Consider the following 26,048-nt stretch of genomic DNA (forward strand, 5'->3'; position numbering starts at 1 on the left):
GGTAAATGGCCTCCACGGCTTTGCTGGCACATACGCACTCTTTTGTTATTGCCTGAGCAGCCACATTTTCGAAGAAGAATGGTCCGATGATGCCTCCAGCCCAAAATCCGCACCAAACAGTGACATGTTGTGGATGCATTTGTTTCTCAACAATCACTCGTGGATTTTCTGAACCCCAAATGCGACCATTTTGTCAATTAACCAAGCCATCAAGATGAAAATGAGCCTCATCGGAATTCAGCCACATTTATGCAAAACAGTCATGTCAGTTGGATATCCCCCAAGGGCTCCTGGACTGCGAGAGGGCGAAGACTAGGCTGAGGGACCCCACCACCAAGTGCATGAATTTCATGCACCAGGTCTCTGGTTTGTTATAAAATAGAATAATAAATGAGAGCCCTCTCCCCAAATCTTAATGATTATGATGTACATATTACTTTACAAAAAGAAAAATTTATTGCCACATTGTCCACCTTGCATATTCTGATTCCTCACTACTGCCTACTCAAAAAGAGTATTAGAGAGAACCAAGATGGAGGCATAGGTTAACGCCGGAGTTTGCTGCCTTGAACAACTACTTCAAAAGTGAAACTAAAAGACAGAACGGACATCACCCAGAACCACAGGAATGCTGGCTGAGTGGAAGTCCTACAACTAGGAGGAAAGAGAAACGCATATGGACACTCAGAGGAGGCGCAGTGCTGAAGTCAAATTCTGAGGTGCGGAGTGTGCGGAGCGGGCTGGCGGCGGAGGGCGTGGTTGGCTTTTTCAATCAGGAGGGAGTCGCAGACTCAGAGCTCCAGATACGGGCGAGTCTTTAGGGACCCAGACTCAAACGGGAGAAGCGGGACTGTCTGGCTTCGGTCAGAGTGAGTGCAGCTTTCTCTCCGAGGTTTGCAGCGGTTGCTGGGACTCAGAGAGGCAGAGCCCCTGGGGACAGGACTGAGAGCCGCCATAACTGCTCTCTCCAGCCCACCCTGTTGATCCTGTGCGACCCGCCCCGCCCAAGCCCTGCACAGAGGCATTTGCCAGATAGCCTCAGGCAAAGGCTAGATTAGCACCTCCCTAGAGGACAGAAGTTCTCTCACTGCAGACACAGCTGATTCTCACAGCCACTTGGCCTGGAGGTCAACCCTCCCTGGTATTAGCTACAACAATCAAGGCTTAACTACAAGACTGCGAACAAAGACCACTAGGGGGTGCACCAAGAAAGCATAACAAAATGCGGAGACAAAGAAACAGGACAAAATTGTCAATGGAAGATATAGAGTTCAGAACCACACTTTTAAGGTCTCTCAAGAACTGTTTAGAAGCTGCCGATAAACTTAATGAGATCTACAAGAAAACTAATGAGACCCTCGATCTTATATTGGGGAACCAACTAGAAATTAAGCATACACGGACTGAAATAACGAATATTATACAGACTCCCGACAGCAGACCAGAGGAGCGCAAGAATCAAGTCAATGATTTGAAATGCGAGGAAGCAAAAAACACCCAACCGGAGGGGCGGAATGAAAAAAGAATCCAAAAATGCGAGGATAGTGTAAGGAGCCTCTGGGACAGCTTCAAGCGTACCAACATCAGAATTATAGGGGTGCCAGAAGATGAGAGACAGCAAGATATTGAAAACCTGTTTGAAGAAATAATGACAGAAAACTTCCCCCACCTGGTGAAAGAAATGGACTTACAGGTCCAAGAAGCGCGGAGAACCCCAAACAAAAGGAATCCAAAGAGGACCACACCAAGACACATCATAATTAAAATGCCAAGAGCAAAAGACAAAGAGAGAATCTTAAAAGCAGCAAGAGAAAGAAACTCAGTTACCTACAAGGGAATACCCATACGACTGTCAGCTGATTTCTCAACAGAAACTTTGCAGGCCAGAAGGAAGTGGCAAGAAATATTCAAAGTGATGAATACCAAGAACCTACAACCAAGGTTACTTTATCCAGCAAAGCTATCATTCAGAATTGAAGGTCAGATAAAGAGCTTCACAGATAAGGAAAAGCTAAAGGAGTTCACCACCACCAAACCAGGATTATATGAAATGCTGAAAGGTATCCTTTAAGAAGAGGAAGAGGAAGAAAAAGGTAAAGATACAAATTATGAACAACAAATATGCATCTATCAACAAGTGAATCTAAGAATCAAGTGAATAAATAATCTGATGAATAGAATGAACTGGTGATTATAATAGAATCAGGGACATAGAAAGGGAATGGACTGACTATTCTTGGGGGGGAAAGGGGTGTGGGAGATGCGGGAAGAGACTGGACAAAAATCATGCACCTATGGATGAGGACAGTGGGTGGGGAGTGAGGGCGGAGGGTGGGGCGGGAACTGGGAGGAGGGGAGTTATGGGGGGAAAAAAGAGGAACAAATGTAATAATCTGAACAATAAAGATTTAATTAAAAAAAAAAAGAGTATTAATCACGTAGAGATTTTAAGGCAGTGGTTCTCAACCTTCCTAATGCTGTGACCCTTTAATACAGTTCCTCATGTTGTGGTGACCCCCAACCATAAAATTATTTTTGTTGCTACTGCATAACTGTAATTTTGCTACTGTAATGAATAATAATGTAAGTATCTGATATGCAGGATGTATTCTCATTGTTACAAATTGAACATAATTAAAACATAGTGATTAATCACAAAAACAATATGTAATTATATATGTGTTTTCCAATGGTCTTAGGCGACCCCTGTGAAAGGGTCGTTCGACCCCCAAAGGGGTTGCGACCCACAGGTTGAGAACCGCTGTTTTAAGGTATCACAAACACCTTCTTAAGTTCTGCGTGGAAGATGTTCATCACATCTATTATCTGAGCCTCTATTTTAGCTAACATATAATTCCACTGATGGCTCCTATTTGTCACATGCAATAGTATTAAAATACTGGCGTTTCTAATGAATAATGATTGTCCTCTAGCAACGTGATGAATGACCCCATAACTTCTCATTTTGGTCTTTAGACCTCGCAGGACTTCATGTTGCCTTTGTAGTGCTGCTAAGAAGGCCCTCTTCTTTGTCTATCCCCAGGGGAAGTCAAGCAGACAGCCCATCTCTATTAAAAGACTCCCTGGGGACTTTTTGGAGACCTCAGCTTCTAGCCTTTCCTGATATTGTTCTTCCAAATGCAGCACAGGGAATAATGAACTTGGGGATGTCAATTTCTTTTCTGTCCCTAAAGGCTAACATATGGATGATTCTGTTTGCAGAACCTTAAACAAGTTCACCTCAAACAGATGTCATGATAATTTTTCTGTGAATACCAGACTTTGCAATCTCATCGATCATTTGTGTTTCTTTCAAATGAAAAAAGAAAGAAAGGAAGAAAGAAAGAAAGAGCAAAAGAAAAGAAAAGTGGCCCAAGGAAGTCAACTGTTTTGGCTGAGGGCACAATGTTTAGAGTAATTAAAGAGTTTCTTTGGCTTAGACTGTATGTAGTAGGAATAGAATGTAGACTGTGATGTTGGTATCCTTGCAAAGAACTATCATTGTACTTTTTCTTTTTTTGTCCAAATGATATTGGACCTATGTCCATAAACAATTCCTGATCAGTGAAGAATCCAAGTGGAGTTTAAGAAAGGGGGCATCTAGATTTGAACCATCTGGATTAAAACCCTGATAACAGCAACATAAAGGCCACTTTATCCAATGAAGGCTTGAAAGCACCCCACTACAATTTGTGGGAGTAAAGGAATGGATGCAGCACTGGCCTGGCATTTGTGGTATTAGTATCTCTCTGCATGGTGGTGTACGAGACAGGAAACGGCTTCTAGAGATCTACTTCTGCCGGTAAGTATCTGGGTGACCTTAACCTAGTCACTGATTTATGCAGGTCTCCATTTTATCATTTTTAAAAGAATCTGACATTCTGTAGAGACTCTTACAAAATTGTGGTAAATGTTGGTAGTTTTTCATATCCCTCAATGGTCTGAAGCAAAATCAAGTGATTTTAGAATTGAACTCTGAAAGCTAGGTACTACATTTTCCCCCAAAGTTAAAGGTGATTTGGCCCCTTCACTCACTATCAGAAATTTGTTGGGGCAAGAGTCAGTACATTAAAAGAGGAAGAAGGTCTTCTGGTTGGTTGCCAGTGTACGCTCAATCTCAAGGAAAGTGGTTTCCAGATAACGTAGTGAGTGTTAGGATAGGTGATCACCAACCAGACTGGTTTTCTCCAGAGACCTTCCCAGGCCTTAGATGCACAGATCAGGAGACAATAGCGTGTTACCCCAGAGATGCCCATAACCAGCTGCCTCCTCCTTTCCCAAGTCCCACATGGGAACCAATGTGATGGTGACAATGTGATGTGATCTAGTAAAAGCACAGCAGATAACAACTGCCCCCCTTTTTAATTCCTGAAAAGACCCCAGTAACTTTCATATGAAAAAACTGTTTGTTTGTTTTTTAAAACTGTTGTTTTTTAAAGTTGTAAATATAAAACATGCTTCCCAGTTTCATTAGCATTTAATTTGGTTTTGATATATGTATTTTACCTCCTCCTCCTCCCCCCGTTTAGAGGCATTTAATCTCTAAGGTCAAGTACTTTCAAACAGCCAGGATCTCAAATTGTAATAAAAGACACACTTTTAAACAACTTGTATGCATATATGCATAACTCATGGACACAGACATAGGCTTGGGGCTGGGGCCGGGAGCGGGCTAGAAGGGGTCAATGGGGTAAAAGGGGACATGTGTAATACCTTCAACAATAAAGATTTTTTAAAAAGACACATTTTTAGTAGAGGAAAATCTTGTTATAAGTCCCTCTCTACTCAACTAATACAACATTTTTAGAAAACTACAAAAAATGCTCAAACAGTTCTCTTAAAAAAAGAAGATTGTTATTTCTATTAGCCACAGGTGTGAAACAAGTTCACTTTAGAACAAAAAGGGGGGGGGGAGGAAAGAGGGGTTCAAAACAGTGAAATTGTACAAAGTTGTTTCTTATTTCTGAAGGAGTAAACACATTTGCTGCATAGGCAATCATCTTGATGGGCAAACTTGTATAAAGTACCTATTTTGTGCTCCTCACAATTCCAGGGCTCATGAGGCTGCAATAATACATGAACTATCACAGTCTCTGATAGGGTGTTTTTATACTACCCTCACTATTGTTATGTATGTTTGAGGATTATCATAATAAGAATATTTACTGGTAACCAGATTCCAATATTACATGCCTAGAAGAAAATGGATATACGGGATATCAACCCATAATATAAAATTCTATATTACATGAATATGTAATATTGGTAGGTATGGATCTACCTGCAAGTGGTGGTGTGGGAGGAGAAAACATGCTGGCTTGGGATAAAATGACAATAAAAAGGGACTTGGTGACATGACCATGGATCTTCAAGCAGAAACTTCCCTGAATGTAGCTGGTGATCCCTTCCCACATGGATACATCTATCTGAATTATAATACCCTCAACTCTACCCACCTTATCAAGAGAATCAGCAATTGCTCCAAGCAGGTCTGGCTTTAAATAATAGGTCATAGGAGCAACCTAGTGAGTTCCTGCTGGCCACTGACCAAATGAGCTCCTAATAGAAACATCAACTCATAGTGAGGAAGGAAAAGAGAGCGAGGGGAAAAACAGAGAGAGAGGAGGAGAAAAAACAAGACAAAATAAGGTGAGAAGAAAGAACCCGCTTTAGGCTGTGATGGCCACGCTCCAATCGCTGCATCAGAGAGAGTGAGAGATGGATGGAGCCTCCCTGATGCTCGGTCTCTGTGCAGACGTGCCTAACGCAGCAGGATCTAGAGCATCTCTTCCAGCAAAATGTTCCACTAAGGTTTTCTGACATGAGACTCATTTTCTCCCTGGAATCCAAAGAACTCAGTGGGATGATTCTTTGTGATCTGGTTGGACCCTTTTGAGAGAAAAAGTCACCTATGAGACTGCAAGATGCCAACTGTCACCCTTGCCTGTGCTAATCAAAGGTGAACACTTTGGCTCTGAGTTTTTCTAGGGAAGTGACATTTCTATTGATTACTCGTCCAATGTTTGCACCTACAGAAAACGGACACATTGAAAATGCATAATGGCAGGTTGAAATATTTGTAGATTTTCTGAAAAAGCAGGAAGAAAGAAAAAATCCCAAGATGAACTCTGATTTGCCTTTTGATAGCCCTCTCTTTCGTGCTATTTAGCTGACAGAATTTATGCAGCTTTTGCCCGCCCAAATTAATGAGCAGTTGGATATGATGATAAATGGGGTGGTGGTCTCTTTTACATTTTAAAAAAATGACAGCATTTCTCTGAAGAAACACTTTTCTTTTTTGCTTAAAACACTCAATTTATATAAAGTAATGTAAAGCCAATCTTTCAGGAACAGATTTACTACATACACTATGTTGATATATCACAAACTACCAGCCAACAATGGCATGTTTGCATATGTAAATTGCACTTGCACAGTCCACTTTATATAGAAAGTCTTAAAGTCACCTCCAGCCAGAGCTGGCTGCATAAGTGATTAGGAAACTTGGAGAAAGACTAAATCTTTGGGGGTTGGAGAAGAGATTTAAAGTGTCACTTTTAATGGCTCTCTTACTTGAAATTTACCGTCATGCTTATTTTAATTATACAATTACACTGAAAAAACTGTCCTTTGCTTGGGGGCTAATTAACTACTCAGTTCTGCAATGATCGTAATAATAATAATGACTCCCATTTATGTAATGCTTTGCCAGGCTCTCAGCTAAAAATGAACATGTAATATCTCCTAATACTCACGATAAGCCTGTGATGTTGGTTATGTCATTACACATGAGGAAGCTGAGGCAGAGACATTATGTAATCCGCCCAGTGTTGTGCAGCAGTCAACAGCGAGGCTGGGGCGTTTGGCTCAAGAGCTCCTTTTTTTTTAAACAGCACACCATCCCTCACTACCTGGGCATACGGGTACAGGTTGATTTAAATATCGATCCCTTAGTTTATCACTCAAACTCTTCAAGCTCCAGCTTACTTGACCCTTTCAGATTTATCTCTTATGTTTCAAGACTTCTCCACACGGATCCCAGACTCTGGACAAAATGAGACTGGCCCCTTCCCCATACATCCTGAGCTTTCTCCACGTCACGATTTTACAAATGGTATTGCCTCAATGTAAAACGCAGTCACTTATTAAGAAGTGACAAACATTTATTGATCAATTACTACATACCAAAAACTATATTACTCTGTTTACATAATTATATCATGAGTGCAATTATGTGTAATAATACGTACAGGTAGCGTCATCCCGATGTTACAGAGGAGGAAACCAAGTCTTAGGGAAGTTAAGTATCTTGTCTAAAACAACTAATAAGCAGTAGAGTCACAGCCCAAACTCTAACTCTGTCTGACTCCAAGGAGCCAGCTGTTAGCCATACATTCTAGGCTACATCTGTTCCAAGTTCTAATTTACATCATAGTTGTTTGAGAGTAAGTTTCACACCTCCTGCTACGCGGCACACTGCTAGGACCAAGGCTAGATTTTGCATCTCCGAACACCTCAAATCCTTGCCCCCGCCAGCACACACACAGTTTTGAGTAGAATGTTGTGGAAGTGACTAAGTAAAAGCAAGGAATTCTAAAGTAAAATGTCGATTCTAAGGCTTCTGGGAAGTGTTTTCTTTTTTAAATAATTTTTTATTTTTCAATTACAGTTGACTTGCAATGTTATATTAGTTAAGGCTTCTGGGAAGTCTTGAATGCCTGGGAGGAGCACCCTTCTCCCACCCCCTTAGCACTACCTTTGATAACTGTGCACTATTTTTTAAAAAAAATATATTTTATTGATTTTTTACAGAGAGGAAAGGAGAGGGATAGAGAGTTAGAAACATCGATGAGAGAGAAACATCGGTCAGCTGCCTTCCGCACACCCCCCACTGGGGACGTGCCCACAACCAAGGTACATGCCCTTGACCGGAATTGAACCCGGGACCCTTCAGTCCGCAGGCCGATGCTCTAACCACTGAGCAAAACCGGTTAGGGCACTGTGCACTATTTTTGCCCATGGGTAGATTGAGAGGGAGCAGACTTGCAGAAAGAGCCAGTGAGTGTGGGGTCCTCCTATGTGTAGCTCTGCTGGATCTCAGGTGGAAATGGCTCACAATCCCTCACCTTGCTCTGAATGTTGTTTGTAAAGTAACTGTGGTTTGTGAACATATTGCAACTAACATTAATTCAGGCTTCTCAGAGATTATAAAGCCCCCAGAGACTGTCAAACTAGGTAACATTTTTAAAAGGAGCATATTCCCTGGGAGATTTCTTTTATTCCTATTTAATTGTGAGTAGTCAGTCTGAGGAATATGTATTTAAAATAAAGATAATTATTTAAACACTAGAGGCCCAGTGCATGGATTCATGCACATTGAAAGGAAATGAATTAGAAGGTGGCCAGCAGAGTGGGACTGGGTGGGATGGGCTAGACATACCCTGGAGCCAACCTTGGTCCCTCCCTGGCCAGCTGCACCTGGGATGGCACTGGGGCCGAAGGGCGTCTCTGGAGTAAGTGGGGTTGGGGTCCCTCTGGCAGGTGGGATCCCTCAGCCTGGCCTGTGAGGATTGGGCCAAAACCAGCAGTCCGACATCCCCCGAGGGGTCCCAGAGTGCGAGAGGGCACTCTGCAAAGTTGCTGTTGCTCGGCAGCTCCTGCATTGAGCATCTGCTCCCTGGTGGTCATTGCGCATCATGGCTACTGGTTGGATGGTCAAACAGTTGGGTGGTTGCTTAGGCTTTTATATATATAGATACCAGAGACAGAAGACATTAACAAACCTGATATTGGTGCTAAAAATGGACAAAGACACAGTCAGCAAAACTTGAGACCACTTTTAATTTTATCTGACCCATTTGATTACATGCTGCTTTGTGAAAAATTATCAGTGCCTGTGGTAATTCAGCTAACTACCAGATTCAAAGTCAGGAGATATGGATGCAAGGTCAGGTCAGACTGTCGCTTGAAAGCAGAGTAAGCACAAGGAAGTTATCTAGTCTCTATGAGCATCATGTTCATATGAAAAATGGGGATGGTTTGCATATCAATACAAGCAATACAAAAATCCCACATGAAATACTTTGAAATCTGTAAGGTCTACAACATAAAATGCATTCATCAACAGAGGCAAAATTATAGCCAACATAATGACATCCTATATAATAAAAGCCCAGCAACCGAAGGGCAGAATGACCAGAACGACCATTTGACCAGTCGCTGTGACTTGCACTGACCACCAGCGGGCAGACGCTCAATGCAGGAGCTGCCCCCTGCTGGTCAGTGCACCACCACAGTGGGAGCTCCACTCGGCTGACCAGGATGAGTGGCTGCTCCTGCTGCAAGCCCTGGGTCAATGTGCAGGAACTCGGGCTGCGAACATTGCCTCCTTGCCCCAAGCTCCTCCTTCTTGCTCCCTGCTGCCTCCTCTAGACACCCACAGGCTGTGCAGAGCTGCTGCTAGGCTCTCAGAGCTGAACCTGGAGGCTGGAAGGCGGGTTTGTGGTTGCTGTGGGACTGAGGCCTACTCCCCTGCCTCTCAGTGCTATTGTCTTGGGGCCTGGCCCCAACCAGGTCCCCTGGAGAGGTGAGTGCTCCGGCTCCACAGAAGATGCTGGACCAGTGAGCAGCTGCTCAGAGAGCGGGTCCACAGCCACTTGGCTGACCAGGATGAGAGGTGCTCCCACAGCAGGCTGGTCCCTGCAGGCCATGCCCCCCACCAGTGCACAAATCCCGTGCACTGGGCTTCTAGTATTTGATTATAAGACAGAATAGGGTTTCCCTTCTCAGCTCACCCTTTTCCTCCTACCTCTATTCAATTATTTAACAAATATTTACTAAGTGCCTAAAGTGTGCCAGACACTGTATTAAATGCTGAGAATACAGTGACAAACTGGTCAGATAAGATACCTTGTTGGGGAGGGAGCAGGGACACAATAAGTGAATGTGTAAATAAATGGATGAATGATTTCATATGATGAGAGGACTATGAAGATAATGATAACAATTACAAAAGAACCTTTTTAAAAAAATATATGTTTTATTGATTTCAGAGATGAAGGGAGAGGGAGAGAGAGATAGAAACATCAATGATGAAAGAGAATCATTGATTGGCTGCCTCCTGCATGCCCGCTACTGGGGACCGAGCCCGCAACCCAAGCATGTGCCCTTGACTGGAATCGAACTTGGGACCCTTTAGTCCACAGGCCAACGCTCTATCCACTGAGCAAAACCAGCTAGGGCACAAAAGAACTTTCTGAGGGGATAACACCCAGGCTGAAATCTGAATGATCACACCCAGTCTCTGGTACATAGGAAACAAAGCGGGGAGAGTACTCCAGAAAGAGGCAACAGCAAACAGCAGGTCCCTAAGACAAAAATGATCTTGGCACGTGCAAGACACAGAAATAAGGCCCCTATAGAAGTATAATGAACGAAGAGGAGGATGTTATCAGGTAAGTTGGGCAGGTAAGATGCATGGAAGGGTCTTGGAGATTAGGAATTAGATTTTATTCTAAATTCAGTGGAAAGCCATCCGATAGTTTTGAGTAGGAGAATGACTTAATCTGACTGCATGGTCAGAATTTTGCTAAGACCAAGGAAAGAGGCAGACTCTTTGTTAACAGTATAGCAATCAGTTTTTTTTTTTTTTGTTTTTTTGTTAAGAGAGACAGGCAATATTTAGTTTTAAAAAAGTTTTCCACAGTGGAGACTAGCAGACATTTCAAACTCAACATGTTCAAAATTGAGGTTTCTCTCCCACAGTCTTCCCTCTTTCAGAAATAGTCATTATATGCTTCTAGTTTTCAGAACAAAAACCATGAAGACATCCTTGATTCATTCAATTCATCAGCAAAGCCTGAGGCCATTTCTCACCTTCACTGCTTCTACCATGGCCCAGGTCCTGCTCATTCCCTGCCCAGACCATTGGAATGGCCTCCTAACTATCTCTCTGCTTTCAACCTTGTCTCTCTTCCATCTATTTTCAACACAGCTGCCAGAGGGAGCCTATTAAAATAAAAGTCAGATGATATTATTTCTCTGTCCAAAACCCTCTGCTGTTCTCTTATCTCAGAGTCAATGTCAAATTCCTCAGATATCCTAGGAGGTTTGTTACATCTTCCCCACTTATCTTTCTTCCTACATTTCCTGCCTGTTTTCCGCTCACGTACTCTGCTCCAGCCACACTGGCCTTCTTGCTGCTCCTTGAACACCTGTGCCTACTCCTACCTCAGGCCTTTGCTTTTCCTGGCCCTACTGCACAAAACATATTCTCTAGATACCTATAAGGCTTTCTCTTTTGTTCTTTTAGGATTTTACTGAAATTTATCTTCTCAATTGAGGTAGGAATTTAATTGCTTCGATTTGCCAATATATTTTTTAAATGAATATTTAGTGGGTGTAACTCAAAGCCAAATTTGGCTCATTTTTATCCTAATGACTTCTGCAAAATAGCCACCATTGTTGACTGAGTAAATGGACATAGCCTGATGATTTTTTAAAATGCTACCTGGAATGATATACAGTGTCATTTTGTTAACGCACTTCTAGACATAAACTTAGATTTTCTTCTTTGTATTGAAAAGTTTACATTAAGTTAGTCTTTTTTGTAAACATAATGATAGAAAATAGAGGATTCAACTTGCTGATCTGAAGCATGATGAAGACCAACTCTGCCCAAATATCACCTGATCGCTGAGATATAGTATCCTCATTATTATATCATTGCCCTTCAATGGCTTCCCCACTGTCCTTGGGATGAAGGCCAGAAGTTTTACCATGGCCACATTGTCGGGACCCTACATGTCTCTCAGCCTCATCTGATGTCCCATGTTCTCTTTGCACCCTGCCTTCTTGATATTCTACACTTCTTTAAGGTCTTTGAACATGTCATTCTTCCTCTGCCTTAGGACTTTTGCAGATGGTCATCCTTTGGCCTGGAATACTCTTACTTCCTCTTCTATGTATCTTGCTAATTCCTATACTTTAAGTTCAACAGCAACCACCCACTTCCTTGACCCTGATCTTGTTCAACAGGTCAAACACTCCAATCCTTTCTTATGTACTCTTATAATAATATAGTCTGTTCCTTCAAAGTATCTATCATTGTTATGAATTTACACTTATTAGTTTGATTCTTTGATTATTTTTTATCACTCACTAAACTGTACAAGGACAAAGATTGTGTGCATATTTGCTCTCTAACCCCCAGCATCCAGCAGAGCTCCATGCCCATTTAAGATATTCGGTAATTATTTGTTAAATAAGTAAATGGATGAATAAATGTCAAACTACCTAACTAAATCACAATTTAGGTTTTTATGGTCTCAATCAGCTTTTAATAGAATATCATCATTATCTTTCCATATCCAGAGCTTTCTGATCTTATTATTATTTCCATGGCTTCCAATCTGATGACATCCCCCGTCCCCTCCCCCCCCCCCCCCCGCCCCAAATACTAATAATGCCTAGTTCACATGTGATTTTCAGCTTTCCCTGAGCTTTCACATTCATTTCTACATTCCACTCAAGTTACTGATAAAGACTCTGGAGCTCAAAACGCCACATAGTTAACAAGACACAAGTCAAGGCTGGAATTCTAACCATGCCAAGGCTCCTGGGAAACCTAAAGAGGGAAGATAGGAAACTGAAAATTGGGTCCACTTCTGAAGGTCCCTGGGGAAAGATATATTAAAATAGAGGTATCTCTCCATCCCCAAACAAAAGCTGATTTAATTTATTACAGTGGTTATTTTGTTAAAGTTGAGTTAGATTGGGTCACATAATTATCTCACCAGAGAGTATATGAAAGTGTAAAAATGGGAAAAAAAGTCAATCATTCCAATTTCATGGCTTAGACAATAACCCTCACCAAGTTCTCCTTTATATATCTGTTTTGCGATTTTTCTTTATACTATATAAGCACCAACTTAACGCACTATCCTCTATTTATATACAATGCAATTTAGCACTCCACTACCCAACTGCCTCTCAAAGATGCCAAAAGAATGTGACACAGACTCTAAAGGCCGCGTGTCCGAGTCCCCTGAATTCCTCCTGCCCCTTAGACCTCACCTCCAGTCACTCACTAAACTCTGCCAGTTCCATTTCATCTACTCTTCTACCACAGGCCCATGGAATCATTCACTTGGATATCATATCATCCTCCTAAACAATCTTTTCACCATCAGTCTCTACCCATTCATCTCATTCTTCAAAGAGAGTCTTGAGTAGAAATGGAATCATGTTACTTTTCTGCTTCTACCCTGCTCTGTAGGATAGAATCCTGTATAGAAACGTATCCACTGTAGTCGCTGCTGACCCTTGAAGTTGATCAGCCTGGGGTCAATCCCTCCCAGTGGCTCCAACAGCAATCAAGGCTCAACTACAACAGGTCAGTACACACAGCCTACACAGGTGTGCGCCCTGAGTGGCCAGCCCAGGTGATGAGGAAGGCTGTGCCACTGGGCCCTACAGGACATCTACTACACAAAACCACTCTACCAATTCCAGGAGATGTATCAGCTCTACACAATGAACAGAAACAGACACAGGAAAGCAGACAAAATGTGGAGACAAAGAAACAGGTGCCAAATGAAAGAGCAATCACAAAAAAAAAAAAAAAAAAAAAAAAAAAAAGAACTAAATGAAATGGAGTCAAGCAAACTACCACATACAGAGTTCAAAACAACAGTTATAAGGATGCTCAAGGAGCTTGGTGAAAACGTCAAGGAATTTAGGAGAATTCAACAGCATAAAAAGGACTATAAGAAAGAAACTATAAAAAAAGAATCAGTGATAAATGAAGGATACACTAACTAAAATGAAAAATAATTCATAGGCACTCAACAGCAGTGTAGATGAAACTGAGAATCAAATCAGTGATTTGAAATATAAAGAAGCAAAAAATACCCAATCAGTACAGTGAAAAGAAAAAAGAATTTAAAAAGTGAAGATTGTATAGGAGACTCTGGGACAGCTTCAAGCAAAACAACATTTGTATCATGAGAGTGCTGGAAGGAGAATAGAGAGAGAAAGAACTTGAATACCTATTTGAAAAAATAATGGCAAAAAACTTCCCCAACTTGGTGAATGAAATAGACATACATGTCCAGGAAGTGTAAAGTCCCAAATAAAATGAACCCAAAGAGGCCCACACCGGATTATAATGAACAACATAAACTGATGGACATCAATAGATCCAGAGACAGAGAAGCATCAAACAAACTGTCAAACTTCAGAGGGAAGGCAGGGGAGGAGGGTGGGTAAAAGATCAACCGAAGGACTTGTATGCATGCATATAAACATAACCAATGGACACAGACACTAAGGGGGTGAGGGCATGTGCTGGGGTTGGGGGTGGCTGAGGAGAGCTCAATGGAGGAAAAAGAAGACATATGTAATACTATATGTAATATTTCAAACAATAAAGAATTAAAAAAAGAAAGAGAAAAATTTATTTAAATAAAAAAAGAGGCCCACAACAAGACACATCATAATTAAAATGCCAAAGGTTAAAAACAAAGAGAGAATCTTAAAAGCAGCAAGAGAAAAGTAGTAACTTACAAGGGAGCACCCATACGACTGTCAGCTGGTTTCTCAACAGAAACTTTGCAGGCTAGAAGGGTGTGGCAAGAAATATTCAAAGTGATGAAAAAAGCAAGGACCTACACCCAAGATTACTCTACCTAGCAAAGCTATCATTTAGAATCGAAGGACAGATAAAGAGCTTCCCAGGCAGGAAAAAGCTACAGTTCATCACCACCAAACCAATATTACATGAAATGTTAAAGGGTCTTTTTTAAGAAGAAGAAAAACCAATAAAGAATATGAACAATAAAATGGCAATAAATACATATCTATCAACAATTGAATCTTAAAAACAAAATAAATGAACAAACAGAACAGAAAAGGACTCATAGATACAAGAACATTTTGACAGTTGCTCGATGGGCAGGCTCTTGAGAGAGTGGTTGAAAAAGGTGAAGGACTTAAGTACAAATTGGTTGTTACAGAATAGCCATGTGAGTAAAGTACAGCACAGGGAATATAATATAGTCAATAATATTGTAATAAGTATGTATGGTGTCAGAGGGGTATGACATTTATCAGGATAATCACTTAGTAAGTTGTCTAATGTCTACCTACTGGGGTGTACACTTGAAACTAATATAATAATGTATGTCGACTGTAATTGCAAAATAAAAATATAATTAAAAAAAAAAAGAAAGAAAAACTGTTTAACTACCAAAGAATAAATGGGCAGGAAGAATTGTGTGGTCATTTCATCTTTGTATACAAAACAATCCCTGACAATTCCAGGCCATAAACAGAAACACATTTTGTCAGTTATTCACAGAGCGGCCTCCTTCCTCTTTACCAAAGTTTCAGATCTGCTGACTGGCAGAAAGCAGATTGCAAATTTACAACTTTTGAATTCTGGAAATGATGACTAGCAAAATATTTGCCTTTTCATAGCAAATATATGCCCACAATATGCATATAAAGGGAAAATAAATTATTAAAGAAAGACCCAAGAAAGAAAGAAAGAAAGTGCTCTATGATGGGGAAGGTGCTGGGAGGCAATACTCACAGAGATCGGAGGCTAAGCAACTGCTGGAAAGTGTCAACCTTAATTTCATAGATTTCGTTATGTCGCAGGTCTCTGAAATGACAGAGGTCCAAAGATTGATTTCAAAGACTAGTCTTCTGAGAACATTTACAGAGGGAATACCTGCCCTCAATCAAGAAACACATGAAATTGACTATCAAGTGACTTAAAAATTTTTTTTTTGGTTAAAAAAGAACATTGTAATTTATACACTTAAAGAAGTATTGTTTGTCTCTCTTTCAAAGCAGCTAGTTCTTTTGGGTGAACATAAAACTATATCCCAAATGCCATCTTCATTTAGATACTTTGAGAATGCCTCTCCTGGCTCTGCCTTCTGAGCCTTTCTTGTATTTTAGGGTCTTCAGGAGTTTCAAATCTGCCTTTCAAACATAGATTATTTCTTTCTCCCTTAATTTTCCAAAGGCTTTCAGAGGAAAATTAAGTGGGAAAGGATAGATGGTTAATATTATTTTGATCAAAACCAAAGTATGAGTATAAAGCAATAGGCTGATGTTTTATGGAGGTGGCAATTTTAAGAAAGGACTTCTAAAATGTTTCATGTGTAAGTAGCACCAGTGGCACCTCAAATATGACAAATACGGCACCTACCCTAAAGCTGACTATTGTGAAACAAACATACCAACAAACTCAAGTCCCCCATATTAAAAAAAAACACATACCACTTATTGGATATGTAAGTTTAGCAAAATGCCAAAGCTCAAACAAACGGACTTCATTATTACATCAAGTTCATGGGGGCAGGGGAGGGAGGGGGAAGGAAATAATAGTTTACTTACCATACAATGCATGGTAAAATAGTATTATCTGTATTTCCAAACTTTATAGCTATCTCATACAGTCATGTTGTGTGTGTAAGAAGGGAACACACATGAAATGTCTCTCCAGTGACCCAAGCAAATCAATGAGTCCTGGGTATGTGAGTTTGGGTTCTTATTTTTGGCTAGGTGACTTAGAGACTCTATAGACATACATTTTCTGAAGCTTTTGGCAGACTGAAAAACTGGGTAAATCCTCCAACAGGTTGTAAGATAGATCTCTGAAAAACAGAAGGTAGAAAAGGGAAAAAAATCTGTTACATATTCATTGTAAGGAAACGTTCCCCTTTCCCCTTTGAGATGATATATCTCCTAAAGGCCGACACTGAACATTTCTCCAGTCTGACATGGAGCAGGTAGCCACCATTATTGGATTAAGCAGAAGATTCAAATGTTTACTAAAATGTAACTGTTATACTTCTTTAATTGACTTAAATAATTTACTTAATGAATATATTTATATTTTGTTAGTGATGATCTACAATGTTCTAGCTATTATCTTACTGAAATGAGTACAAATCAAATTAAATAATTGTGCCTCTGTTTCTAAGAGCTGCTATCTACAGCTAAAAGAATCACTGTTGGTTCTTTTCTAATTAACTAAAATAAAACCCCAACAACAATTCAAAACATAGCATTAACTTGGAAATCAATCACTACGAGAAAGGGAGGGGTGGAAATCTAAGAAAGTCTTCAGCCAAAACTCAACAAATTACAGAATAACAAAACCATCTGGATATATTTAGAGTAAAATATAACTAATCTAAAACAAGCCATGGTAATTTGCAGAAAGCTTAGAAAAAGAAATCTGGTAGATAAAGTAACATAGATATATATGTAAAAAATTTTGTCTCATATTTTAGAAGTTATCAGCTAATCAGCTAACACTTTTTTATGCCTGATTTTAATTCTTAAACCTAGAGCCCCACTATGCAACTAAAACTAAGAGGCTCTTAAGTTATTTTATTCTTTAATTGATCACTTTATTCTACGTTTATTGGATAAATGTAATTTATATAGAAATACAATTCATTTCCTACACATAAATCGTTCAGATAAAGCTGTTTGCAAACACAAATTTGTAGTTTATAGTAGAGGTTTCAAAGATCAACCTGAATCAAAAACAAAATAGCAAAACCATACTTCCCACCTATACACAAGTATACCTGACTAACAGTAGGGTATGTAATTTTGAAAAGTGAGTGAAATAAAATGGACACACGTGTTATCAAAGCTGATAGTAATTTGGTTCACTAATCTTCACAGACTTCAAGGGGACAAATCCTTCCTGTGTACCTCTTAGTAGAGGGTGCATAAAATCCTCTTCTACATAAAAGACACAGTCTCACCTCCTACCTAACTTCTACCTAATGATTTTCATGGTTAACATTGACCAAGCATTTCTTACATGTAGCTACCATGTTTACAGCTCTACCTGAACTTTTTCTTTTAATCCTGTGGTCACTCTATGAGGGAGACACTGATGATCCCCAAACAATGTGAAATGACTTGCTTAAGATCACCAGCTACTAAGTAGGGAAAGCCACACATAACCAAGTAATTCCCTTGGAGGTGAAACAAGTTGGGGGCAAAACCACCTGCCGAAACCGGTTTGGCTCAGTGGATAGAGCGTCGGCCTGCGGACTGAAAGGTCCCAGGTTCGATTCCGGTCAAGGGCATGTACCTGGGTTGCAGGCATATCCCCAGTGGGAGATGTGCAGGAGGCAGCTGATCGATGTTTCTCTCTCATCGATGTTTCTGACTCTCTATCTCTCTCTCCCTTCCTCTCTGTAAAAAATCAATAAAATATATTAAAAAAAACAACAACAACAAAAACCACCCAAGTGCAGTTAAATTTCCTCATGTAACAAGGACCCATGGATGATTCAGCCTAAGGGGGTTGCTCTCAAACCTCTGCTTCTAGAACCTAAAGTTGACTGTAGTAGAGGTCAGGACTCTGAATTCTGTTCTCAACTTCAACTCATTCTACTTGGTTGATACACTGGCCAAAGCATTGATATCTTTCTCAGTTCTCCCCTTAAGTGAGAAGATGCCTGCTTTGCTGATATTGCAGAGTTGTTGGGAAGAACAAATCAATATTGTAGGTTGAAGTGCTTTGAAAATGGCAAGATACTGCTATTAAGGTATTTGTGTATTTTCAAGCCTTTCTAGTTTCAGCTTGAGGAAAGAATAATGGAAATGAGAAACAAGATGATGAGTTAACACTGCCTGAGAGTTTGCAATATTCCCGGGGCTGGTATTTAATCCTCATGATGATCCTCTGAAGAAAGTAATTACACCTCTACTTTATAGATTAGGAAACAGAACTGAGAAGGAATAAACAAGTTGTTCAAGATACCGTGCTGGTATAGAGACAGACTGGACTTGAACCAGAAAAACAGACCCCAGAGTCTTTGTGCATAACCAATTTGTCAGTCAGCCTCCATTTATGCAGTTCTAGACCTGGGTTGTTTACTATTTACTGTGTGATATAGTGGAGACAGATGCAATTTATTATTATCATTTTTATTATTATTAATATTTTAAAATATATTTTTATTGATTTCAAAGAAGAAGGGAGCGGGAAAAATAGAAACATCAACGATGAGAGAGAATCATTGATCTGGTCCCTCCTGCACGCCCCCTACTGGGGATTGAGCCTGCAACCCGGGCATGTGGCCTGGCCCAGAATGGAACTGTGACCTCCTGATTCAGAGGTCAACGCTCAACCACTGAGCAACACCAGCCAGGCAACAGATGAAATTTAAATACTGGCTCCCAACTTATTAATTATAGGATGTGAAATTGTTGTCATGGTATTGATCCAGTTTCCTCAAGAAATGAGGATAATTATACCTATTCTGTAGGTGGTAGGGAGAATTCTAAGATGGCTCCATGATTTCCACCACCTACTGTGCATACACTTTTGCCTAGTTATTCAATGAAACTGCTTGTGTTTAAAATTTGGACTCTGCTACTTTCTTGTACTTAAGTTTCCTAATTCTCAGTTTTCTCACTTGTATCTCTCTAGGGCAATGTGGGGTGAATAAGTGGAGATCAGCTCTGGCCCTTTCCTTCAAACATAAATGCCCGACTCCAAGGCTATCACATGGTGTTATTGCAACTCCATACATTGAGCAACTGTGGCCTGGAGTGACATGCAGGCTGGGAATGGGGGAAGGCAGAACCACCACGGCAGACATTTCCATTCCTCCACTTAACATCTGTAGTGCTGCTTGTAGCGCTGCTACTAGGCAAAGCCTATGGTGGAATTACAGGCATTCAATGGCCGCAGATGTCTACTGCGTGAGAACAGAACCATGGCAAAAGATGAAGGGCCCTTTCACTAAGTCCCAACAATGCTTGAGAGGACGATAATAGGGTTGAGTGGGATTTGAGGGAGAAGGCTGAGAATGGAAGGTCAAAACAAAGCTCTTCAAGTTCCTATAAACGACTTTTCATAAAACATAAGAAAGGCAGAGCAAACAGCGCCAAGCCAACAGAAATAACATATGCAAACAGTTTAACCATGAGAGGAAACATTAGAACATGGCACCCACAGCTATACCGGAAGAACGTTTGGTTGCCTTTATCAAGGCCTGTGTGCATCCGGTAGCTTAATTTTTTATTTTGGCATCCATAGTGGGGTTTTAATCTATTTTTTTCTGCTCTGAAAAGCCTTTAGAGGGGGAAAGGAAGTTATTTGGGCTTGTTCATATCCATTTTCTTAAAGGAAATGTGTGCCAGTTGGACTCCAGTGGGAGACGTTTGGGGTTTGGAAACACAGTGTACTGCCATCATTACCAGGGTCCCGTCAGAGAGCCGCTTCCCTGGCCCACAGCGGGCAAAGGAGGCCTGACCTCCTGGAGAAGAGCAAGGAAAGAACTTTCTCCCCCTTTAAAGGATTTTTGAAATAATGTCTGCCACTTCACCCCTAGATGGCAGCTGCCTGTTCACAGAGCGTTATTGCCTTACTGATACGCACAGCATTTGGAGATTAGGTAACTGATCACACACGGTTTGAGGAAGAGATGAGATCTGTGCTCCAGTTAAAGTCCTGTTGAAACACAAAACCAGACATAGCTCTTTTATTCAGGCATCACACGGACATATTTTGATTCATTGGCATTCAGACTGGTTGGGCTTTAAAAGCAGTGCCTGTTCTGGTCAAAGTCAAGAGCCTTCTCAAGTACTCACAGGCTCTCCAGGCTCCCGGTTCCACTCAAATCAGGAAACTCAGTGATTTGTGAGGCACCGTTCAAAGTCCTAGAAGGAGGGATACATGAGAATTATTGGGAGAAGATAAAAATGGATAATTAAAAAATTTTTAAATATATCTTTTTAACATATATATTTTTATTGATTTCAAAGAGGAAAGGAGAGGGAGAGAGATAGAAACATCAATGATGAGAGAAAGCATTGATCAGCTGCCTCCTGCATGCCCCACCTTGGGGATTGAGCCCGCAACTTGGGCATATGACCTGACCGTGAATCGAACCGTGACCTCTTGGCTTATAGGTCAATGGTCAACCACTGAGCCATGCTGGCCAGGCAAAAATGGGTAATTTTTATTCCAATTTTCAAAGCACTTCAACTTATAATATACATTTGGTTTTTACAGCAACCCTACAAGGGGAAAGTGATATGTCAGAGAAAAACTTACAGTGTTCTTAGTTCAGGTAAATGCTGAAAAGCGGATCTTCCAACAAGCTGGATCGGGTTATCATAGAAATGTCTGGAAAAAAAAAAAAATCCAAGCACCAATGTCTTAGTATAAAACTTGAATGGCAAATTTCAACCAGTACACTCAATGTTTTTATGTAATTTCGATTATACTATCTCTATATATAAAAGCCTAAGCAACTGAATGACCAAACGACCGAACAACCGTTTGACCGGCCACTATGATGGGCACTGACCACCAGGGGGCAGATGCTCAAAGCAGACATCCCCCGGGGGGTCCTTGATTGCGTGAGGGTGCAGGTCAGGCTGAGGGACCCCACCAGTGCATGAATCGTGCACCAGACCTCTAGTATTATATAACATTCCCAATCACGTGGTTTCAGGCAACCTCAAAAGTGTTTTAATTCATATGATGAGACTTTTGGTAAGAAATCCATACTATTTAAGATAGAAAATTTCTGACAGCAGATATGAATGATAGCTACTAAGGAGAAAAGCAAGTGAACTGACTGTTGTTATTACTTAAAAATTTCCCTGTGCCTCCAACATCTGTGGACTCTAGTGAGTGGCAGAAAGGTAATTCAGGGTGTTGGCAAGCGTAGCATTAATTAAATAAAGGTGAAGTTTTATATGTTACATGAAGAGTCTATCCTCTGGTCAAATCTTATCATAACATAAAAGGGACTAAAAAATGGAATTTGCCTCATAATACTATATTATCCTTTATCTGCACTATGTGCTTATTTATTCATATATGTGTACCCTGGGCAGATATGATACACACGCTTGTATACCTAGGCAGAATTATCACTGACACAAATAAGGAGCTATAGGGTTCTCAGACGGGAGTTCCCTCATGAGATCAGGAAAAATTTCATGGAAATGTCACTTGAAATAAACCTGGGAAAACAAAATTTCAGTAAGTATAGTGAAGAGATAGCATCATAGGAACAAAGGAAACAAGGGAAAGTTCATTTTATGAATTTAGCTGAGTTGGTCTGGACTATGTGTAGGGTAATTGAGTAGAGCTTTGGGGAACTGATCAGAAGTGTTGGCCCGAGCCACGTGGAAGGCTGTGAAAGCCAGGGTAAGGAGTGTGCATTTAATGTAAATAGAAAATCCCGAGTTTCTGCATGTTTCACAGCAAGAGAGTGACAATATGGGTGCTGTGTTTCAAGAGAGATGACCCTACCAGTGGGGTAGGCAGGGAGATGAGCCTTAGACTGATGCACATCTAGAGGTAATTGCTAGCAGAGAGGCTGATGGGCAGCTGGATGGGAAGTTAGGCATAGGATAGGACTGCAGAGGTAGAAATAAGGCCTGAGTAGCCAATAGATACAGGAAGCCTTTGCTTTCACAGAAAGTGGGAATCCGGGAAGGGTCGTGGGTGGGGATGGCAATGACAAGAGATGGAAACAGAAGCAGAAGCAAGGAGAGGAGGGATTAAGTCAACATCAAGCATTGGATAGGAGCACTAATAATTTGGGGGACTGTTAGTCCCCTTTAAGTGGTATCAGCATATCAAGAGAGTGATTAAAAAACACATACCCAGTCCTGCAGCTGCTAGGAAAAAGAAGCAAAAGCAATGCAAGTTGCCAACCTCTTAACTATGTAAATACTCTCTAATGAGGGCTAATGTTTATTGGCAATAAACTTTAAAACCCTTAGTTTTCCAACATACTGTCAGAACATTTCAGGAATGATGAATGGTATTTTTTTTCTTAGTTGTCAGGGCTAATTGGGACTCCAGCTCATTTGTGACAAATGGTATGCAGTCCCAGAATGCCTCTCAATCAAGTTGGCACAGGATGGATTTTTGCCAAGAAGTGCCCCTAGAGTCATGTTCAACAGTTGTCCTTACTCTCTTCCTCCAAATTCAAGATGCCTTGAGGAGACAGGAGGGCTAGGCAGTCAGGGACGGGACCTTGGGACGGGATGTGGGGAGAGGGGGGAGAGTGGGAAGTCCTAGAATAACAGGACCTTGCAGATGTGAACAGGATACAGCTTGCTGGCCGCACCTCAGAAAAAACAAAAGGACCTAGAACCGGGGAACCCAGCAAGGTGGGGAAAGAAGGGTGTGTGAGGGAGACCTGAGCTTTAAAATGTGTAGACGCTACTAAGACAGGCAACTTGCAGATAGCCAATCACAAGGCAGTGAGGTGTATAATCAATCCCAAGGATGTTGCTAAGGCAGAATTTTTTGAAAGGACCAATCAGGAACTAGCAAGCATGAATTTACCCCTGGACAAAGAAGCACACACTCTCTTCTCTCTCTCTCGGGCGCACTGGGCTCCTATCACAGGGGATATACTCCCCTGCGCCCATGTGGCTTGTGGCCATACGGGACTGCACACATGGACTGATGGACTTTAGTTAGCTTGGATGCTGAGCTACACCCAGCTGCAACATGGAACAGAAGCTCTGGACACTGGCCTGCTTTTGGAACACCAGCTGCACCTTTTCCAGGACCCGTTTAAGGGGCATGGGACTTCGGAACCTGAGACAAAGAAGCTTCACCAGTAACCTGCTTTGGGTCCCCTTCTTGCTGCTCCCTGCGGCAGGAAGTCCGTCTATCCCTCAATGAACTTTGCCTCCGCTAATTGTTTTTGACCGTGAATCCATTCTTTGGTTCTGTGAGACAACGAACTTGGACTCCGAACACCACATTTTGGTTTCACCTTCACCCATGACCTCAGTCCAATCCTATATCCCAAATCTGCCAGGTATCTTTTAACTAAGAGCCAGCCCAATACTAACATATTTTCATCTTCTTGTATATCTACAAATGATCAATCTTATGTCTGTGCTAAATGTGAAACGTAGAATTAATTATTTGTTAAAGCTGTAAGTATTTTGTGCTTTTATGGTACCTAAATCCTCATATACACCTTTCTAAAACATATGTATATTTCTAGAATTACAACTTAGCTTGTAATTGTATAAATGTGACTTCATGGTTGGCTTGACAATCAGTGGATATATACAGACAGCATAAAACAGTATTCTCATTCTCCACCATCAACTTAGGCTGGAGTTTATTGTTGTTAAGGACTTCTATCTAATAGAGGAATATGCAAATTGTCCAGGATGCCATCACAGTAACAGTAACAAACCAGTAGGCTGCATGGGGCGACAAGGCTGGCAGGGAAGTTAGTGAGAGATAACCAAATGACCGAACAAGCAGGCTGCATGGGGTGACCAGGCCGGCAGGGGGGTTAGTGAGGGACGACTAAACAACTGAGCAGCAGGCTGCGAGGGGCGACTAGGCCTGTGGGGGGGGCAGTTAGGGGTGACCAGGCTGGCAGGGGGGGCAGTTGGGGCCACCAGGCCAGCAGGGGGGGCAGGCTGGCAGGGAGGGCAGTTGGGGGCAATCAGGCAGGCAGGCAGGTGAGCAGTTAGGAGCCAGCGTTCCTGGATTGTGAGAGGGAAGTCGGACATCCCCCGAGGGGTCCTGGATTGGAGAGGGTGCAGGCTGGGCTGAGGGAACCCCCGCACTCCCACCCCCCGTGCATCAATTTCATGCACCGGGCCTCTAGTTTGTATATAACAATTTTCATTTCTAGTACACTTGGATTCATTTTAAAAATCAGTTTTATTCCTTATAAAATAGAGAGAAGCAAAGCATTTCACAGGATTATTGCGAAGTGAGAAAAGGCATCTGAAGATATGAAGCATAATGCAATGCATATTGAAGGTCTTAGAAAAACAAACCTTTTATATTATTTCAGCATTTAGCTAAAACCTGGCAAAACATCTCTCTACATATTTCTCTGTATTAAGTCTTACATTGACTGAGAAAAAACTTGGGCACATATAGACCATTTATTGTATTATATTTAAAAAAGCAATGCATGCTCTATTTCAGGATGGAAAAATAAAAAAAACCATGGCCACTTACATTGTAATGAGAGAAGGGTTGCCTACAAATGCTTTCTCAGGTATTGACTTGATATTGTTGCTGTGAAATCCTCTAGAAAGAGAAGAAAAAAAATTTATAGGAAATACTGTGTGGGATAAATTTAGTTGTTAGTCCTCACCTTCTCTCCCCATGGCAGTTACCAGCACCGTTAGTAACTAGACGCTCAGGTTAAATTCCTCTATGCATTTTGAAACTTACATGCCCTCACTCTCTAGGAGAAAAAGAAATCACAGGCTGTCATCTTGAAAGAAAAATAAAGAATCTGAAAATAATAAGTGTGCTTTATGGAAACTTATAATCTAGTGTTATTAAAGAAAATTCATCTGTTAATATCTGATAGAGCACTGTGTATAACAACTTGAGACAGAGGGAACCATCTTTGGAGACAGGCCATGACCCCATTTGAAACTAGGAGAAGAGAAAATGGACTTAAGCTGCAGTGAGGTGGAGATTTAAATAATCTCCTTATGAGAACAGAATCTCCTGAGCTGAAGGAAGGTGCTTGGTGAGTCTGTAACAACGAATTGATCCTCATCTGTTGATGCTAATGTTGTCTGAGTGGCAGAGGGGCACAGTCGAAGGTCTTTGGGTCCCCTGCGGGCCAGTGGACGAGATGAGTGGCAGTGGTTGGTCTGCCTCGCCATCGACAACGATGACTTCCCAGTTAGGCCACAGTGGGTTTTCCCAAGGCAGGACCTCCTGAAGGCTGGTTGTTGTTTTTTTTTTTAATAAACAAGCCCTGCTGTCTACCTCCTTTAGCTGTGTGTCTTATTTCTCTCTGCCAGGAAAATGGGTTCTAGGCTTATTTTCCTTTCCAAGTGTTAGCACATTGCTTACATAGTTTTTTTTAGGTACAGTGAAAAACTAAATATAGCATGTAAAAGAATATATACAACCTAATAGCTGAAGGTTAGCTCTACTTTAGTAAAATTGTGTTTTTCATAATTAAATAAGAGTCATGAAGTATTTAAAGAATATGAAATAATGTATGTGAAAGCAT

At 41.1% G+C, this 26,048-nt stretch overlaps 1 protein-coding gene across 2 annotated transcripts in view; it reads right to left on the reverse strand.

Moving 5' to 3' along the window:
* The window catches only part of LGR5 (leucine rich repeat containing G protein-coupled receptor 5), a 145,492-nt gene that overhangs the window by 11,989 nt on the left and 107,455 nt on the right, over positions 1-26,048 (reverse strand). For both annotated transcript variants that reach the window (XM_036298873.1, XM_036298871.1), the window contains 6 exons: positions 25,028-25,099; positions 21,110-21,181; positions 20,644-20,712; positions 20,432-20,503; positions 16,602-16,667; positions 15,593-15,664 (listed from right to left, as the gene is read on the reverse strand). In XM_036298873.1, coding sequence (XP_036154766.1) covers positions 15,593-15,664; positions 16,602-16,667; positions 20,432-20,503; positions 20,644-20,712; positions 21,110-21,181; positions 25,028-25,099 — 423 coding nt within the window. The remainder of the gene's footprint in view (positions 1-15,592; positions 15,665-16,601; positions 16,668-20,431; positions 20,504-20,643; positions 20,713-21,109; positions 21,182-25,027; positions 25,100-26,048) is intronic.

This window comes from Myotis myotis, unplaced genomic scaffold (genome assembly GCF_014108235.1).
Source record: "Myotis myotis isolate mMyoMyo1 unplaced genomic scaffold, mMyoMyo1.p scaffold_m19_p_3, whole genome shotgun sequence".
In the NCBI taxonomy this organism is placed as follows: domain Eukaryota; kingdom Metazoa; phylum Chordata; class Mammalia; order Chiroptera; family Vespertilionidae; genus Myotis; species Myotis myotis.